Source organism: Felis catus, chromosome A2 (assembly GCF_018350175.1).
Source record: "Felis catus isolate Fca126 chromosome A2, F.catus_Fca126_mat1.0, whole genome shotgun sequence".
Lineage (NCBI taxonomy): Eukaryota > Metazoa > Chordata > Mammalia > Carnivora > Felidae > Felis > Felis catus.
In genome coordinates this window covers 89,300,992-89,321,883 of record NC_058369.1, presented here as the reverse complement: position 1 = coordinate 89,321,883, position 20,892 = coordinate 89,300,992, and the positions used below count along the sequence as shown (strand labels likewise).

General features: G+C 37.1%; 1 protein-coding gene and 1 non-coding gene across 7 annotated transcripts in view; one reads left to right on the top strand and one right to left on the bottom strand.

Moving 5' to 3' along the window:
- The window catches only part of SEMA3D (semaphorin 3D), a 199,622-nt gene that overhangs the window by 85,909 nt on the left and 92,821 nt on the right, over positions 1-20,892 (top strand). For all 6 annotated transcript variants that reach the window (XM_019825397.3, XM_011280356.3, XM_019825398.3 and 3 more), the window contains one exon: positions 7,600-7,760. In XM_019825397.3, the coding sequence (XP_019680956.1) occupies positions 7,600-7,760 (161 nt within the window). The remainder of the gene's footprint in view (positions 1-7,599; positions 7,761-20,892) is intronic.
- Positions 20,258-20,359, bottom strand: LOC111559606. The gene has a single exon (XR_002740735.1). It is a non-coding gene; the product is annotated as a U6 spliceosomal RNA (small nuclear RNA).

Genomic DNA, 20,892 nt, shown 5'->3' with positions numbered 1-20,892 from the left:
GAAGAATTATTTGTTCCTATCCTATTTGTCTTGCTGTTTAGAATCTATAGCTGATGGTATACTAAGGTATGGCTTTCTGAGTTTTGTAAAAATTAAATTTATATACTTGATTGAAAATAGATCCGTATTAATTTGTGACATGGTGTCTTGATTTTAAACATTCCTTGAAATTTGGAAGGGGAGATACTCTCAAGACCTTGAAGGCCATTAAGAAAATAATTGTCAAATCAGAATCCTTCCTTCTGAGGAAGTTTATTCTATTATGACACTGGTTTTCTGGAAATGTACTAGGTACTTACAATGTTAGGCTTTTTTTATAGGTCAGTGGGAAAAATGATCATAGCAAAGCTTTCGAGCATTTAAAAGGACTCCTTCAAAGTAAGAGTTTAAAAGGATTCATGATCATAAATTATGAATCTCACATGTGATGGATTATATAAAGCCTCTGCTATTGAAAGCTAGCCAAATAAAAATAAACCTGTAATTTAAAAGCATGGATGTAGATGGAAATGTGACAGTGTAAAATTGCCACACTCCTCTCCACATCCTGTCCTGGCAAGAACAAAGCTCTGATGATATAATAGGCTTTATTTGTTTCTAATTTATGTTTCCCTACATGGTATCATCTGATTTATTACTGACATAGGCAATGTTCTAAGACCTAATGAGCAGAATGATCTTCAACATTCCATTGCAGAAGAGCAAATGAAAATTTGATTTTTTTTTTTCCTGACTTGGACTTGCATTTGTGGGAAGAGAACAGGGTTGGACTTCTCACCTAGGAACGTATAAAGATAATATAATACACACCTATAGTTTTGAAGTAGTCTTTTGTAAGGATTTTAGGTTTGAATATTATTCTTTATATACTGGATATTGTTTCAGCAGTTAGCTATGGAGACTGAGTGTACATAAATAGAGACTAATTTGTATTTTTGATAGGTGGAAGTCAGCTATCTTGGTAACCAAAATTTTTTCATATGATCTCAAGCTTCAGAAAACCAATTGAAAGTCAGGTGGGGCCAGTTTAAGATGAGTTAAATTTCCAAAGCTTGATTCCAAAACAGAATCCATGCCTTTCCTTGGACCAGAACCTAGAGAAGCAAATACAAGTTCACAGAGAGCCCAAGGAACTCAGTGAGCCACGGTATTAGGGACTAGTTTTCTTTTTGGACTGAATAACTTGTTGCCTTTACTCAATTCCTGACCCAAACTGAGAACAGGCTTTTTTTGGGGGGGTGGGGGGTGAGGTAATGGTTTGGTAGCCAAAACATTTCTGGGAACTATGGGAAGAAGGAATTCCATAGAAGAAGTCTTTAGATACTAACAGCATGAAAGCCCTGGGGGTTCAGAGATCAAGGGAGGAAAGCTGAATTTATGGGGAAGACAGGAATAAAAACTCCTTTACTTCCTTACTTACAACAGCTTTGCAAAGAACACACTGGAGATGCGACCATATTTCAAGAAGCCTCAGAACAGCCTTACTGATATAATGGTTATTTCCTTTGAGGAAAAATAGGAGTGGTTGCAGTAAGCATTTGTGCTGAATATCTTGAGACCATAGGGAAAGCCGATTCGGTTTTGAACTGGGGCCATTTTTGGTTGTAAACTTTCTCTGCTGAGGCATTCTGCTTCTGTGACTGGAGGAGATTGGGAAGTAACTTTCCTCAAAGGTGATTTTCTTTTTACCTCATGAAATTCTAGCTTTAATAACTTGGATTATCTTCTCAAAAAATCTTTCTGTTAAGTGTTCTTTAAAGGATGTGGGAAGCCATTTTTTTTTAGCTATGTAGTCTTCTTGTGAGAGAAATGGTCAACTCCACCCAGTTCAAGATTTCTGGCAATAAATGCTATTTCAGGGATATGGGATCTTGTTCATTTAACAGTCAAACATTGAGGAAGTCTGTGTTGCTTAAACCTAAATTTATTAGATTCAATGTGACTAACCACTCCCTTCCTTTCTGAGGTGAAGAGGAAGAATGTAGACCGTCAGGTCAAATGTTTCTTCAGGCTGAATGAACAATTGTATTAAGTGACACTAAAAGGGAGATACAAAGAATTCTTTTAAGAACAAATGTTTATTTCAAATCAGAACAGGGATTACGGGATCTTTAGCCTTCCCCTCACATGGAAGGGCATCTGGTTGTGAGTGAGGAGTTTCATTGTTGCTGAACAAACAGCACCATTAAGAGCAAATTGGTTTTGTGAAACCTCCTTAACCATTCTGGACCTCACTGAATTGGCACATGTGAGTCCAACAAAGGTTATTGATAGAATTTCCCTTTAGTTGGAATTGCTTTACACTATATTCCTGCTCTTCCCAAAGGTTAGAGGCAATCTGTTCCAAGGAACAGAGTGATGCCCAGGAATAGAGAGGTGAATGATAGTTTACCTGATAGCTCTTTAATTTTAACAAAGTTAGGCATAAGGTTCTAATGCTGTAGAACGCGAAGGCATTTTAGAAGGAGCATAGAGACCATGCAGCATCTCTACCCAACATAATGGTGAGAGAATTGAAGTGGCATTATTTGGCTTGGTAAAAGAATTGCAGATGGGAATTTCTTCCCATTTTACTGTTAAAGGTATTTGACAGTCTGTGACTTTCGCTCCTGCTGTCTTTTGTCACAAGCATGTTTTCCTTTTTGATGTGGATTAGCATTTCCTCTGCACTAGGCTGTAAGATCCTGAGAGTGGAACTTGTTATCAGAGTCTTTGTATCATGTGCAGAGCCCCTGGTGGTCTTAGGTAGTCCATTGTTTGCCTTCATCATCAGATTTTATAAAGGTAGTGACTTGCTTCCTTGTACCGAGCAGTTATTCTAAATAGTGAAGAAATGGGAAGTTATTCTAAATGGTTATTAACTACATGTTGGAAATATACATTTTCTCTGTGGCTTTTGGAGAGATACCAGGAGATGCTGATGAAGATTCTGGACATACCCTTCAGAAAAAGGCACATGTACATACAAACATGAAAAATCATGTTACTTATAGGGTTTTTGATACTCAGAACCGTGCTGTTGCTCTGCAGCATTTTATTGATCACGGATCATGAACATCTTGTCTGTGTCATCATTCAAATAAAAATCTATCACAGGAATGATTTCCATATTCAAACTAGTGGAATAAATTAATAATCTTATCTTCATTTCATTTCAGAAACAATCATCCTGTAACTTTTCCAAAAGTGTATTGCTAGAATAGGAGTGGGAAATTGAGGGCGTGGGACATTGAATGACACTACAACTGAGAAGAAGGTGATAGACCAACAAGTTGTTAAAAGAACAGTTCGAATGAGTGATTATAGAGAATTCCATAAGTTTAGGTAGAAAGAACAAAGAATGCATTGAGGACCTAGAGGGAAACGCTACTGTCATCTGAGGAGAGGCGAGGCTGGCTAAGTACGTATTGGGCAGGCCTCCTCTGAATGGCTGTGTGACGCAACATGCTCACCCCCCTCCCCAATGGGGACAGAACAGAGTTTCTGTTCCAAAGGATTGTAACTGTGGACAGTCTTAAAAATCACATGGCTTGGGGCACCTGGGTGGCTTGGTCGGTTAAGCGTCCAACTTCGGCTCAGGTCATGATCTCATGGGCCGTGAGTTCGAGCCCCGCATCGGGCTCTGTGCTGACAGCTCAGAGCCTGGAGCCTGTTTCAGATTCTGTGTCTCCCTCTCTCTCTGCCCCTCCCCTGTTCATGCTCTGTCTTTCTCTGTCTCAAAAATAAATAGACGTTTAAAAAAAAAATTTAAAAAAAATCACATGGCTGAAAATTGTCAGTTCAGGAGAAGAAAAAAAATAAAGCTCAGAAATCTATTGCCAAATTATTGGTCTTTAACTTTCATGAGTTTCCAGCCTGCAGAGCCAGCATCCACCTCTGATTCCTCTAAAATTCTCCTGGGAGTATATCAGGTTTAGGTGTGAAGACGCAGGCTTTGGAATTAACCACCTCCAACCCCTGTCTCCCTGCCCCCTTCCCGTCCCCCCAGGCTTTACTTGATGATCCTGTGGAAACAAAAATGACTTTGCTTGGTTTGGCAGAAATGCAGGAAAGATAAGCTGTTTGGGGAAGAGGGAACCTGTTCCAATCCCTGTCCCAAGGTCTGTTCAAAATGTATGCGTCAGCCTGAGAAATTTTCATATGTAATGCCTAAGTCTAATTATTTTGTTTGGCTACAAAGGATTGGCGGGGCATGCTTTAATCATTTTGATGCTAACATTGTCACAAGGCAACATGAAATCATTTTGAAATGATAATACTTTACATTAGTCACTATTTTTGCAGCTGTTTTTCCTTGTCAAATTTGAAACTAAACCCAATAGAATTGGTTGTGGTTAAAGAAAATAAATGACTACCTCCATTTTGTTTTCCTTGCTGTACCAGGAGAAACAACAAATGAGACGCAAGGTTCTTAAACATCTTGCTCCTCTCAGTGGCACTGCCAGAATTCAGGGACTTGCCATCTTTCAGGAACTTCTGGGTAGTCTCCCTTCTACATTTCCAATTCTCATTCATCCTGAACACTGCAGCCAGACTTATTTTTCAACACTCAGTTAAAGTCTTTGTCACTTTTCTGCATAACGTGTGTTAGTGGCTTCCAGTTACCTCCATGATAATCACACTTCCCAGCCTGCCATTTTAGGCTCTGGTTATCTCAAGGCTGCCTTTATGTCCGGCCTCATATATGCTGTATGTGCTAGCCTATCGAACTACTTCAATTCCACAAATATTTAATAAGTACTTAATTTGTCTCAGACACTGAGCTAGTGCTGGGGATTCAAAGATAAAGTTGGACATAGTCTTTGTGCTGAAGGAGTTCACACTGCAGAGTAGGAGACATATTAAAAATGTATTGGGTGAGTGTGACGTATGATGATATATGCACTTGTACATTCTCGTGTTCTTCTGCCTCAAAAAAAACTTTTCTTTATATCTTTCCTGAAAAGATTCCATTCGTCCCTCAACACTGTTGTCAATTGTTATCTTCTTTTGTAAAGTGACACACAGTTAATTATTTGAAAGATTTCCTTTGTGTATACTTGTATTAGAATGTACTTTGCCTATACTGTATTCTGTATACCTTTCTACTTATATATTCATCTGTGAGCCCCTTGAATGCAGGGCTTAGCATGACCACACCCTTAACTACATGCTCAATACCTAATATAATAGATTCTTATAAGTTTTTTGGACTGAATAGCTTTTTAATGTTAGTCCAATACTGTAAAAAGAATACAGGGAATTTCTCATCTTCACAAGTCAGGTTTAAGGGAAGATGAGATACTCTTCTTTATTAGAAGTTATTTGGCTCAAACTGGAATTTAATAATCATATTCAAAGTAAGTTAATATTTACTGAACTTTTCCTATCTTCAAGGTACTGTTTTAAGAACCTTAAAGAAGTTATCTCCTTTGCTCATCCTAAGAATTATATGAGTTGGGAAATAGATTATGTCTTCCTTTTTGTACATTTTGTATACAGTTTAAAAAATACATCGTCATCATTGTAATAACTGATAGTACATAGCACTTACTATGTGACAGGCACCATTATAATGCTCATCATTAAGTCCTTGAGTCCTCACACCTACATGATTTATTAATCGTTTATATTATTCTCTCCATTTTATAGAGGAGGAAACTGAGGCACGGGGAAGTTAAGTTTTTTTTTTTTTTCCCCTAGATCACAGCTAGATTTGTGAGGCTGGGATATGTCCCAAGTGGTCTAGACACAAATCTCACACTCATTAGGCTAACCCATGTTTCTTTTTGTTAATGAACGTTGCAAATGCATGGTTCAAAATAGTTGATTATTATCCATGGGCACTTGAAATAATAAGATGTATATCATATAACCTACTTTTCTCTATTAATTGGGTCAAGATATGCTCTTGGAGACCCTTGCATACTTTTTCCATTTTGCCCATTTTATTCTTTGTTAAACAAGTGGGAATGTCATGGAACATACCAAATCACCTCAGTGAATAAGGGTTTGTGTGAAATGTTTTCTTTTGTTAAGGCTTTAGATCATATCTGTCTTGTCTATCCACTCGGTTCCATTATTCTTTCCTCAGTTCTACTTTATAGTTAGTATGGAATGTTTACCAGATATTAGCCTACAAAAATAGGGTTACTGTATTTGGAGATGCTAAAAAATATTATTCCATGGGTCTCTGGTCTGAAAAACTACTCAAGTCATATTTAGCTTGAGAGGAAATAATTAGTATTGGGTTACTATATCCAGACTTCTATCCAGTATACACAAAGCAAGATTGATAAGCGTTAGTAAGACCACACTCACTTGAGAATTCAGATAATTTCATATCTTCCTCTTCGGCATACAGCCTTTGGGTTTGTCAAAACTAAGACCAAAATCTATCGTGATGAATAAGGGAAATAACATGTAACCATGGTAAATTAGAGAAAAGAGTGAAGGGAATACTCAAAAATATGCAGTAACAATAGAGCCCACAGTTGATGTGTGGAATATATAGGCTTTAAATTTAAAAGACTCATATATCCATTTACAGAGGTTGAAAATTGCCATGATACATTTTGGAAGTATCCTGTTACCTGTTTCTGAGACATTGACTCTTTGTATTTTTCTCATCAATTAATAATGACTTACTTGAAAATAATGATTTAGTTTCAAAGTCCATCAACATATAATGGACTTTAATGAGTGATGAGTGATGAGTGGTATTATTATTATATTGGTATTTAATATTATGAGGCTATAGAAAATGAGAGGGTATGATAAGTATTTGAGGAAAAATCTGTTGAAAGATTTGTATTTTTGTAAACCCGGGCCTAAATTTAATAGGTCTATCCATATCACAGTTGTCAGTGAAAAAAAAAAAAAAGAATTAGGACATACAGACAAGTGTCAAAGAGAATGGAGACTGGGAGTGAGGCTGTATTATCAACCTTACCATCACCTGATTTTGAGACTTGAGGCATGTGGCTTCACCTTGCTGGAGTTAAATACCTTCATTTAGAAAATCACGAATTCGTATTAATTGATTTTCAAGGTCCCTTCCTGCTTTACTATTTTGATCTCTTTACTGGTTCAGGATCATATATCTCTCAGAATCCATTTTCTTGGATTTGGCTTCTTTGTTTACTCCCGGAATGCGTGAAATAGGAACCGTATAATCCCCCAAACATAGTGATGTGTTTATCAAAAGTAGGGGGCGAAGAAATGCTGTAAGTTTTATCATACACTTAGTTTCATGCTTACTTTGCATATATTGATTTATTTAATCAGTTTGCAAACTGATGCTTTCATTTGTAACTTAAGAAGGTGGACAGAGTAGTGAAATATTTTGCATTCAGTTGCTTTGAAAATACTCATTTTAATATCTTGCATTTTTCATATGTAAGATTAATGTTGTATCAGTAAAATGAAATGTAATAAATCACAGTGATTTCTATATGATTATGTGCTAAAAAACCGTATCTTGTTTGCTTCTATCTAAATTTGAGCACGCATGCTGTTATGTATGCATTTACAAAGTGCAGAAATGTATGTATTGAGGCAAGTAAATATTTTACTAATTAATGTTTTCTTTCTTTCAATTCCTCTTTTACTTTCCCATAGACTTGCTGCTTTCAAATAGCTGCATTCCGTTTTTGGGTTCATCAGAAGGACTAGATTTCCAAACCATTCTGTTGGATGAGGAGAGGGGCAGGCTGCTTGTAGGAGCGAAGGACCACATCTTCCTGCTCAGTCTGGTTGACTTAAACAAAAACTTTAAGAAGGTCAGTTTATTTATATATAAAGATATATATAAATATTTACGTGTGTGTGTGTGTGTGTGTGTGTGTGTGTGTGTGTGTGTGTATATATATATATATATTGGCTGAATGCATTTATTTCCATCTATGCCATTCTCCTCTTTTATTTTAAGTGACTCAGTTTCAAATGCATTAGGTCATTTACATATCCAAAAAGAACATGTTAGAAGAACACCTGGCTTTTGATGTACGTTTTGGAGTTTTGTGGATTTAAGTACATATGCATATTCTCTGTTAACAGTGAATAAGTGTAATAATAGAACGTTTGAAAATATAAATGAAAGGGATTATGCAAGATAAATGTAATGTTTTAGACTGAAAAGCTGCCAAATGAGTTATTCATCAAGGGTTAACATTTACATTCATAGTAATTGTAAAATTAAGTTTTTGTTAACTTTCAATTAACAAATAACCATATTTCAAATTGACAGTGTGACTAAGGTGGCATTTTAACACCACACTTTTTTTTTTTTGCATTCTTATTTCTTAACTGAATAGGTTTCTCCTATGGCCCAAGCACCCTCAGAGGGTGAGGATTATTAATACCTCAACTATGGCCTCATTAAGAGTAATCTACCACTGAAAGAAAACATATGCTAGTTATTGAAAAAAAAAAAGGCAGCTGCTGCTGTGCTTTACCTTTTCAGTTAGCAACACAATGCTCAAAGGCAAGAGTGTCATCCTTTAGGCCTTATAAATTATGATCAGCAAGTACGTTAGCAAATATCAATATCTATGCAAGCCCAGATGGATGCCAAGACTGGAAGGATTGAATGACTGATGAGAAGACATAATATATAATTCATTCTACATCTATGAGACATGTTAGATTGGTTTTTCTTTTTCTTCTTTTTCAGAAGCATTGAAAAACAAAATACTAGGAGCCATTACAAGCTTTCAGGTCAATAGTCCCCAGTACTGAATTAATAGAGAATTCTTTCCATTCTAAAAGAGTCGTTCACAAGTCACTGTAGGACTTTGAAGCTTCAAACAGTTGTCACCTATGATGATCACTTGAACTTAAACTTCTGATTTTTAAATGCTTTAAAAGCTAAATATTAGTTGCTCAGTTATTTGAATATTATCAACACTAAGGGCTTAGTCTACATAGGTGAAATAGTTGTCTCCATATGTGTTAATATTGCTTAATTAATGCCTGCATCAGAAACAGTGTTTTTTGCCTTTTAATAATTTAATTTTTAAGTAGCTCTTCTGTACATTTTTGAGGTCCACCAAAAGAAAAGGATATCTTTTTAAAAATGTATTTATTGGGGGCGCCTGGGTGGCGCAGTCGGTTAAGTGTCCGACTTCAGCCAGGTCACGATCTCGCGGTCCGTGAGTTCGAGCCCCGCGTCAGGCTCGGGGCTGATGGCTCGGAGCCTGGAGCCTGCTTCCGGTTCTGTGTCTCCCTCTCTCTCTGCCCCTCCCCCGTTCATGCTCTGTCTCTCTCTGTCCTCCCAAAAATAAACGTTGAAAAAAAAATAAAAAAAAAAAATAAAAATGTATTTATTTATTTTGAGAGAGAGAGCACGCAAGCATGAGCTGGGGAGGGACAGAGACAGACAGAGAGAGAAGAGGGACAGAGGGAGAGAGAGAGAATCCCAAGCAGGCTTCCTGCTGTCAGCACAGGGCCTGACATGAGGCTCCATTTCATAAACCATGAGATCATGACCTGAGCCAAAATCAAGAGTTGGGCGTTTAATTGTCTGAGCCACCCCCAAACCCTGAAAGGAGATGTTTCTTATGAATGCTCAGACTTGATAAAGAAGTAGTGTTTGAATGCAAATGTATATGCATGTGTTGGATGTTCCTAGAAGAAACAATGAGGGTAAAATATTAGCAGTAGGTGATGTGATAATCGACATACTCATAAACTCATAAGATTATCTTATTTAAAAAATATAATTATTCTATAGTTTGAATATTGTTTACAGTAAGGTAAAATAAGCAGTGAATATGGGCTCGAATTTGAAAAGCTTACCTTCATTCTGCCATTGTCGTTCTGTTCCGTTTATGCTTAAGGATATATATTTTCTTTAGGATTTAAAAAATATATATTTGTATAGGAGAGCCTATTGGTGGTATCAACTAATATCTCAATCATCAGTAAATATCTTAGCAGAAGATGACTCCTTTAAGGAAAGCCACCAAGGAAAATCTTAGTCAGTTTCACAGTTTTGCTTTAAGAGCTGCTATATAGCTAACAAAGCATTTTTCCAAATATGTCTCAGCTTTAGTGTAATAGCAAAAGGCAATTCACAGTTTCAAGGGAAGTTGTTCTTGTGCTATTCTCTGCCTTCAGGGATTAGAAGAAAAAGTTCATTTATCTGAAATGAGTGCATTACATCATCGCTTAAAATAAATTCTGATAACATAACTTCCTTCTGTGACTATTTTAAGCAGATCTCTCTTTGGCTGCATTCCATCCATGAAATGTGCTAATATTTAATAAAATAAATATTTATGAAACTTTGATTTCCCTCATGCTATTATTGAAATAAATGGTTATTTGAACACATTGTAAAATTAGGGTCTGTACTGGAGATTTTCTGCCTGATATTCCTTTATCATATCAAATGTGTAATTCATAAAGAGGTTATGCATACAAAGGAAAAGGAAAGAATTTATGTTTTTGTAGGTATCTACATTTAAAACTTATATAAATCACTCCAGTGCTAAAAGGTACTCTACAGTAGCAACTTGAAGTGTCAAGATGTAGTACTTTAGCAGTGTTTAGACCTACGTGGTTTGCGTTGGCTCCATGCCCTTCGGCAAAAATCCAAACTTCTCTGCGGAAGAAACCACACATGTTGGGACTCCATGGGGCTGAAGGATGCCCTTTGTACTCTCAAGACCTAAAGCAATCTACAACACGTAATTGAGTTAGGAATGACTGGTTAGGGATATTTTCCTCTGGCAAATTAAAAAAAAAAAATCTGTAGAAAGTATTCCATTGAAGTGTCAAAATTTAGGATGTATGTTTACTTAAAAGTTCTTGTACAAACAGGGACATGTCTATTGAAAAATCGCCTTCATTTCGTATTTGCCCCTGGCCTGTGGTAACATCCTTTACAAAAAAAATTCAGTAATAAATATTTTAAAATATCCTTTGTATTATGTTTCCTCTATTCCAACTAGATTTTGAGTCTTCTACAATGAATGATACAGGTATATGTTCAATAGGGTTTGATGGGTACGACTGTAGAGGAAGAAAGTAAAAATTAAATATTTCAGAGTATTTCTACTCCTCTGGAAAGTAAAAATTAAGTATGCCAAGGTTTTTTGTTTGTTTGTCTTATTGTTTGTTTGTTTTTTGTTTTTGTTTTTAAACGATGCAACATTTAGGTAAAAGGGATAAGATTCTGATCTTTTCTTGAGGGAAAGGACTATTTCTATAGGGATTTAATAGACTTAATGACAAGTGTCAGCACACGTGGGGACGTGAAGTCTCTCACTTCAAGTAGGTTTTTCCTCAGTTGGTCCCTAAGGCCTCTCTTCAGCTAGGGAACAGTCTGTGGATCTCTGTGGGACAGGTTCAGGATAGATATGCGCATTGGTTCAACGTTTCCTTTTCCCAACACTACACCAAAATAGAAAAATCAGAACCAGCCTAACAAGATCCCATTCCAAGGGAAGAATGTGGATCTGGAACCATTTTTACTGTTGGGCTGTAGGTTGAATTCCGCCAGGAGCCAACTGGGAGAGCGAAATTATTTTATAGGATATTTGTAAGGGAGTGTTCTGGGGATCAACACATGTGAAAGGGGCCGTGGGGAAGTACTATTAGATAAAGAAAGAACTGTGCTGTGATGCAGACCCAGCAAAAAGCCTCAACTGACAAGCCAAACTGATAAGGTGGCGACCATTTCAATATCGTCCTCTAGTGTAAGTGATAATACCATTATTCAAGTGAGTTTATCTTATAAAAGGGATTCTCCATTTTCTCCCTATCTAATCCATTCACCATGACCGTCAGTATTATCTCTTAAAAAAATAAAAATCTGACCATATTTCTTCTCTGCTTACATACTCTGGAGTTCTTGATTTTCAGGGAACTTGAATGAACTCCAGATTTCTGTTGATTTCTAAGGCTCACCTGATTTCCGGTCTTATTTTTATCCACTGTTCATTATTCCCTCACTTGCATTTTATTTTCTGCTTCCCTGCCTTCCTCTCTCTCATTCATTTACTCAACCTGCGCTGTTAGTTCTTTTCAAAATAAATTACTTTCAAGTTTTGTGCCTTTGCTAAAGCTTCCTGAAATTGCCGTTCACTTTCTTGTTCACCTCACTCCTCTGAATTTTGAAGGCACTTATCTAATTTTACCCTTTTGTTGCCTTTTACTCCCCAAGGCTTCCTCACCCTTAGAGGACATAACAATTCTTTGTGTTTAGTAGAGCAATTATATATATTAATATCAATGTCAGTTGTCCTCTTTTATAGAATTATCGTTATGCATTGGTATAAGTAAATATATCCCCCATCCAAATCATACCCTCTTTGAATGGGGACTGGGCTATTTACCATGCACTTCTCATTCTCCTTTGACTCATTGTATAAAAGTTCTCTGTGACTCTCTACTTAACGTAGGCTTTATGAATTCTGCTGCAGATCTCTTCAAAGTTCTTGATACTCCATAAGTTTTCTCCCTTCAATATTGTAAACATTATTGGGGTGACGTTGTCAGGAGAGACTATATTACAATTGAACTCAAAGAATTGAAGACTACATAATTACTCTGTTGTAGTATTTAGCATTATCCACTAAATATTTTTTAAATAAGTTTACTTATTTATTTTGAGAGAGAGAGAGAGCACAAGCTGAGGAGAGGCAGAGGGGGAGAGAGAATCCCCAGCAGGCCCAGCATTAGCAGCTTGGAGCCCAATGTGGGACTCGATCTCATGAATCATGAGATTGTGACCTGAGCTGAACCTAAGAGTTGGACGGCCTAACTGACCGAGCCACCCAGGCACCCCTCCACTAAATATTTAATGTACAGAGAACATATATATTTTTAAATCAAATAACTAAATATCACTTAAGTATCACTGAATATATATCCTAGCAGAATTATACCCCGAATAATGCTCCTGTGTTTTGGTTTTGTCAGTCTCTGAGGTTGAAACCAATTATATGGATTTACAGAAGTATAACTTGGGATACTTTTTAGTGATTGACTTTTGATTTTTTTTTCTTTTGTTCTACTTCAGTATGTGTTTCTTTTTCATGTTTTCATTAAAAAATCAGTTGAGTGTCTACTGTTGTCATATGTGCATGGTATCTGAACTAGTTCAAGATGGATGGGCAAAATCTGGGGGGTTGTTAAATGGCTAATTAAAAATAGTTTACATTTGTATTTGGAACTTGCAGTTTATTGTATCCTGGCTCAGTTAGGATGGAGGAAAAACATGTTGGAGAACTTGAGTGGTCAGAGTTGTTCTCTTGTCTGTCTGTATATTTCTTATAGTTCGAGTTAGAGAGACTAGATTTCCCTGGCCTAGCCCTTAACATCCTACTCCATCTCTAGAGTCAGAGGAAGTATATGAAAAATGTAATTTTAATAGTCCTTGAGAAAGGTGGTCAGCTGTGGACATTTACATCTGTTTATCATTAAGTATTAAGTTAAGCATTAGAAACCTGTTCATGATGTTCATCATCAGCATCAGCATCATAATAATGCATTTTGACATCTGTGCCTTATGGTTTAAGGACCTGTGGTTTCTAAACAAATAATTTTAAACTCTGTGGCATCTGTTACTTTGACTACAAATGAACATTCTCCACTTCAGCCAGACTTAAGTAGTCCTGGCAGTAATTCATATAAAATCCAGAGCCCTCTCTATATAAACTCCAGGAGTTATATATACAAGCTGAAAGTCTCTCTTTCTCTCTTTTTTTCTCTCTCTCTCTTAATTAAAAAAATTTTTTTTAACTGTATTCATTTTTGAGAGACAGAGAGAGACAGAGCATGAATGGGGAAGGGGCAGAGAGAGAGGGAGACACAGAATCGGAAGCAGGCTCCAGGCTCTGAGCTGTCAGCACAGAGCCTGATGCAGGGGTTGAACTCACGAACTGCAAGATCATGACCTGAGCCGAAGTTGGACGCTCAACCGACTGAGCCACCCAGGCACCCCTCATTTTTTTTTTAAGTGGAGTCATAGTTAACAGAAAAAAAAAATCCAGTACTCCATTACTCCATTTGGTTATGTTCGTTAGTTGGCCTTCTGAGTTAATGAATTGTTGGGATCCTTCCATCTGAAAATGTTACTCACTTTGGAAGCAGTTCAAACCATGCATGGGTGGAGTGAGTGTCCAGACCAGGATGTAAGCAAACAGATCACAAAAGTGATGATTTATTAAACTAAGTACTGCTTTTGTATTCATATTATTCAAGGATTTCTTTCTTGGTTTCCCTTTTTTTTCCTCTCTTTTTTTTTTCTTTTCAAGTGGGCTATAGAGGCAGACAAGTAGACCAATGAGAAATAAACTTACTCTGAGACTACAGTTGTTATTTATTTTACCTACTAATCTAACAGCAACTGGTATGTCAACTTGCAGAGTGTAATAATAAACAACTTTATGTTACCTCCCACGGTTCCTTTCAATCTGCTCTGTGGAACCCCTTCTTTTTCTGGACCTGTTGGGTAACTCTAGCAGGCAGCAATGGTTTTCGAGATCACTCTTTGGTAGTAACACAGTTGTTATCCAGCAACTCAAATGTCCCGTCTGATGTAATAAAACTTTCAACCTCATGTAAAATTGAGCCTCTGTTCCATCTACCTGTCCCCGTTTGCACAAGCCATGTGAGTGAAGGCTCCCAGACAGGGAGATGTTCAGAGGCTTCTTTGTGTCTCTTCCCAGCAGTCCTCCTCTCCCTTAAGCTTGTTGAACACAGTGTATGACCCCTTCAGTCAAATCAGGAGAAGAGGGGAGGAGAGGGCTTCAGAGAAATGTCTGCTCTACTGTCCTTGTCAGAGAGATCTCACTTCTCGACTTTCCGTCCTTGTCAGATGTTTAAAGATGATTTTTCTTTCCAAAGTGACTTAGTGAGTTCTGGGGGATTCCCTCTTTTTGGAGATCTTTCCCTTGCAGTTCTCTGGGATGAGCTTGATGACATTTCTTCTCTGACTGGTATGTTCTCGTGTTTTATCCTGAGACAGATTGCACTTTCAGCGGTGTTAACTTCTGAAGCCTTTTCACTCAACACTCTTGAACAGGACATAAGGCGACCTCATGCCATCCCATTTTTGAGCAAGTACGGCTCCCATCTTTTCTATGGAAAGCCATCATGTGTCCGTTCCTGGACGCACTCTGGAAGTTCAGGCTGATGCCAAAATAGCTGCTCAATCTGGCCTGTGTTTCCACTGGAGCTTGTTGTTCTCTCGCTCACCTTTAGACATTAATCTAGAATGTTCCACCGACGGCATTTCAACAGCAAGTGCTTCTTGAGGTTCCAGGGGATCTCCTTTCCTGGCACCTACCCCTCACCTTGGGGTTTGTAGGACACGTGATAGGATTGTCTTAGACGAAATATACTTTTCTACAGAAAGGAAGAAAAAAACTTTTAATATCTAGTTTCCAAGTATTTATAACTGCACATGGGTGAAATTATCTGTAGGATTCTTGGCCACCTACTTTGAAACTTTTTGCTTCTTGACCTAGCGTCTCATTTTTGAGTTTTTATGCAGCTAAAACTTCTCTTTTAACATCTTGCCTTACTACCAAAGCCATAAAATAAGCCCTGAGAAGGATGTTGTTTTACCTACAACCTCATTATATATCCTCATTCTATTTAATTCCTGAAGTATACAAACTAGAACCATAGAGAAAACCAAATGGAGGATGTTAATGTTCCTATTAATATTATTTACCTTTTGACTGTTGATAGCCTCATACAAAACATTTGCTGTTTGACATCTTGTTTGCCATAGATTTCTGTTGGAATCTGATTCCACCAAAGCTAAGCTATACCTGACAACCTAGATAAAAGAGAACGTAGGAGGGGCCCCTGGATGGCTCAGTCAGTTGAGTGCCCAACCCGGCTTAGGTCATCGTTTCATGGCTGGAGAGTTTGAGCCCCACGTCAGGCTCTGTGATGACAGCTGGGAGCCTGGAGCCTGCTTCAGATTCTGTGTCTCCCTCTATCTCTGCCCTTCCCCTGCTCGTTCTCTCCCTCTCTCTCTCTCTCTTTTTCTGTCTCTCTCTCAAAAATAAACATTACAAAAAAATTTTAAAGAGAGTATAGGATATGAATGGATTCATTTTTCAATGATCTTTGAAAGTAATCTTCAAAAAGTTTACTTTCATTTTGAGATAATAACCATCTTTTTCCTTTTTAGTTAATTAAAAAAATCATTCCTCTTGAAACTCATATGTGTCAAAATTAAATATTGTATATAAAATGTTCAAAGAATTGCTGTGTTAGCTAAGATCTTTTAATGAGCCCAACAAAAATCTATTAGCTAACCTTACAGTGTTCAAGGAAAAAGCAGTATAATACTTAAAATTTTTCTGTTTAAAGTAATTTATGTTTGTTTTTAATGCAAAAAAAAATTCTAACTATGTTTCTGGGGAAAAAAAGAGAGTTTTCCTATGGATTTTAAAGTGAAGGGGAGCACCTGAGTGGCTAAGTTGGTTAAGCATCCGACTCTTGATTTCGGCTCAGGTCATTATCTCACCATTCATGAGTTCAAGTCCCACATTGGGCTCTGTGTTGACAACATGGAGCCTGCCTGGGATTCTGTCTCCGTCTCTCTCTGCCCGCCCCCTCCCCTTGCTCTCTATCTCTCTCAAAAAAGTAAATAAATAAATAAATAAAAAACCTGAAAAAGCAATGTGCAAAAGCAATATATACATTATATAACCTACATAAGGTAGCTCCATATTTTTGCGGAATAACTTAACACAACTTAATCTTGCCTTGCTAAATTTTAGGTCCCCACATTTGCTTCGGAACTCTACTCTGTTGGTTACTTAACCACAAAATAATCAGAATTATTTTAAAGGAAACACTGGATAAGCATAAAGGTAAAAACACTTAAGCTAGAAGCTGGACACTTTAGGAGGATCATTTTTTTTTTCTTTTTAGCAGACTGTTAATAAAGTAATTCCATGTTCATAAATGTGACCATTATTTCTTTCCACCTAACAGTCATAATGCAGTTTTTTTATATTATTTTTCTCCTTATTTAGCATGAAAACTCAGTATGTGATTATGAATATTAGGTTACTTGAAATTGGTCAAACTGTGCCTCTATTTTTAAGCACTTATATTAGGAAAATAACCAGCTAAGTGAGTTTGTAATTTTAAATATAATAAGTTTTAGTGGATCATTTAAACACCCTTCTCTGCATAGCATGAAAAGCACTTTGTTATTTCCCTTTCCTCAAGGAAGTCTAAAACAAGAGGGTTTTCATACATGAAGATCCTGTACTTGCTTGCTTTACGTTGAGTATAAGCAGAAATGCTTTTATAAGTCACCATGACCTTCTGACTCCAATTCTATTAACTCACATCATGGCTGAAAAAGACATTCCCATTGAATGCTTTACCTTGTATTTGATTCTTTGTGGAGAAAATCTCAGAATAAATAACTTCTCATTTAAAAACAAGTTATTGATAAAAGGAAATTGTCACCTTTTTTTATTCTTAGTTAATGCTTGAAATTAAGAAATTATAAACACTTGAAAACCATGTGGACATCCCAATAAATTAACTTTTGGTAGACAGCCCCCTGCTTAGTTTCATGGTGATTAATCTGTTCCTAGTGCCTGTGGAGCACATGCTGTGTAGTAACCACAGAAGTAAAACAATCACCCCGTTCATGGATGTGCTGGCTCCCCAGCCTGGGTGCTGATGGGCAGGTCCCATCTGGTCACTGTAATGGACTGTCAGGATGTTGTCAGACTGCTCAGACTCCTGCCAGAACTCTGACAGGAACTCTTTCTCTGTCTGTAATTTTAAGGCAAACTCTGCAGATCACTTTTCAATCAGTATCGAGCTTACTACGTATGTGATATGGTGCCAGGTACTAAAAAGGGTACAAAGTAGAAGAGTGTTTTTTGTCACTCAAGATCAGTAGTCCCTAAACTTCATTGAGTCATATATTACTTAAGAAGATAATGAAGGCTGCGATCCGTTTTCCTCACAGAATTATAAAATCTATCCACAAGCATAACTGCGCTTGAATTCACATGTAGCTGCACCACAGATTCAAAATTACCAATCCATTTGTGGATTTCTTAAAATTTCTTTTAGGTAGTATGATACGATAGCACCCCTCTCTCTTTCATAATGCATGATTATTGAGCTCCTACTATGTTGCTAGCACTCTTCTAGACGCTGGGAATCTAGTAGAGAATAAAACTGGTGAGGTCTCTGTTCTCATGGTGCCTCTGGTTTCTAAAGGGAGAAGAAAAAAAAGGAAGCAAATAAAATTAGTATTAAGTGTTGTTTAAATACTGTGGTGAGAATCCTGGAAAAAAAAAAAACCTGATGAACTTTCTTCCTCTCTCCCTCCCTCCCTCCCTCCCTTGCTTCCTTCCTTCCTTCCTTCCTTCCTTCCTTCCTTCCTTCCTTCCTTCCTTCCTCCCTTCCTCTCTTTCTCTCTTTCAAGTTTTTGTTTAAATTCCAGTTACTTAACACACAGTGTAATATTAGTTTCAGGTGAACAATATGCCGATTCCACAATTCCATACATCTCCCGGTGCTCATCATGACAAATGCACTCCTTAATCCCCATCACCTATGTAAATCAACCCCCATCCACCTCCCCCTCTGGTAACCATCAATTTGTTCTCTGTAGTTAAGAGTCTATTTCTTGGTTTGCTTCTCTGTCTCTGTCTCTCTGTCTCTCTCTCTCCTTTTCCCTATGCTTGTTTGTATTGTTTCGTAAATTCCACATATGAGTGAATCATATGTTATTCGTCTTTCTCTGACTGACTTAATGTGCTTGGCTTAATGCTCTCTAGCTCCATCCGTGTTGCTGCAAATGGCAAGATGGAGAAAACTACTTTAGTTGGTCTTCAGAGAAGGTGAAATGGGGAGGTGATAGTAAGCTGACATTATAAGAAAGAACCATCCACAGGAGGTCAGATGTATTCCAAGTACAGCAAATTCATTCTGCGGTTAGTATTGAGATAATATTTGAAAGCACAACATTAGCTGCTCATGGGCATGAAGTGGGGACTCAAATTTACGTTTTCAATTCCATTGCACTTCATCAATCTTTATGCCCAGGAAAGGGTCCCAAACTAAATTTACTTGCGAAAAGAAAGTGGCAGATGGATATGATAAACACAAGTGTATTAAAATTCAGAGACGTCGGGTGGAAGAAGGCTAAACGTGAAAGAGGCTTTACGCTGAGTCCTGAAAATGCAAAGAGAGAGGCAAGTCTTGCCCAACTCTTCATGGAGGAAGCTCCATGGGCAGATCGTGCCCAAACTTGAGAGTTAAAACTCCCCATCCATAACAGTTTCTACCCCAGTCAGTTTCAATAATGGAAGCTCTACTTTTGGTGCTGTTGTCCTTGTTTTTCAGTACTTCACTCTATGAGCCAGATCTCTTACCTCTTTCTGTTCCTGGAACCCAGAGCTGTCTTTGCTCCCTTGGTTGATCAAATCCTTTACCAGACGGCATTTAGAGCAACATATTTCCAACTTTTTTACAACCATTCAAAAACTTGAATCCTGTTCTTTGATAGAGATGCCTGTCTGCATTTTTACGGCTCTGAATTGTTGTCCTTAATTAGGGTTTTTGAACAAGTTGTAACTTCCCCTTCTGTGTATTCCTTTCAGTTTGGGCATCTCTGAATTAGGCCAACGGCCACTTGACTGACCTTGCACTTGCTAACTTGAGTCAATTAAATTGCTTCTCCAAAGATGTAACAAAGAGCAGATATAATTAGAATTTCCTTAGGATGTTCTAGGCCTTATCATTATTTGAATGTTTTTGTAACTTGCCTAAGATTAAATAATTAAAAATAAATTGCCTGACATTTTCACCTTACTAAGTGATAACTGTTAATGAATGATATGAATTATGAATGAAACCATTATGGTTAGAGACATTGCAGTATTTACTTGTGAGTTTCTCCAACCTGTTTGTATCCAAAGTGAAGTAAAACTCCTTCAAAAAATGAACAAACAAAAAACATTTGGGATTTTGGATAGAGATAAGCAAATAAAATCAATATAGGATAATTAGATCATAGGTGTATTTTTAAATGCATGCAGCTCCCATTATATTTTCATAAGAAAATTAATATTGAATCTCTTTTAAAAATGTGTTTAAAATGTAACTTTGTAGCAGATGAGCATATGCAAAGTGACACTGAAGAGAATTTTTATTTCATTAGAATGGTCCCCTAGTATACTGGTAATCTACATTCTCTAACTCTCAAAGAAAAAAAAAAAAAATATATATATACATGTATATATTCTTACTCTTACTCTTTTAAAAAAACAACATGGAACACTTCATGAATTTGTGTGTCCTCTTTGCAAAGGTACCGTGCTAATCTTCTCTGTATCATTCCATTTATTTTTTTACATTATTTTAATGTTTATTTCTGAGATAGAGAAAGACAGACAGAGCACGAGTGGGGGAGGGGCAAAGAGAGAGAGAGACACACACAGAATCCGAAGCAGGCTCCAGACAGCTGTGCTGACAGCTCAGAGCCCAGTGCAGGGCTCAAACTCACAAACCGCGAGATCCTGACCTGAGCCGAAGTCAAACACTAAACCAACTAAACCACCTAGGCGCCCCATCTGTATCATTCCATTTAGTAAATGTGTTGCCAAAGTGAGTCCTAATATATATATATATATATATATATATATATATATATATATATATAAGACATTAATATTTGATCTTTCCAAGTGTAACCTACAAAAGTGAATCCTTCGGAAATGTTTGATTTCAATTGTGAAATGTTATGAAAACAACGTAAATATACTAGCATGGTTAAATCAGTAGATTATAGAACATGGAGATTGACTTACCAGACATACTTGTTTTGAAACGTTAACCAAGAAATTGTGGAGAGATTTTATAAATTTTATAAATTTATTTACTTCCGTATCCCAGAGTGGT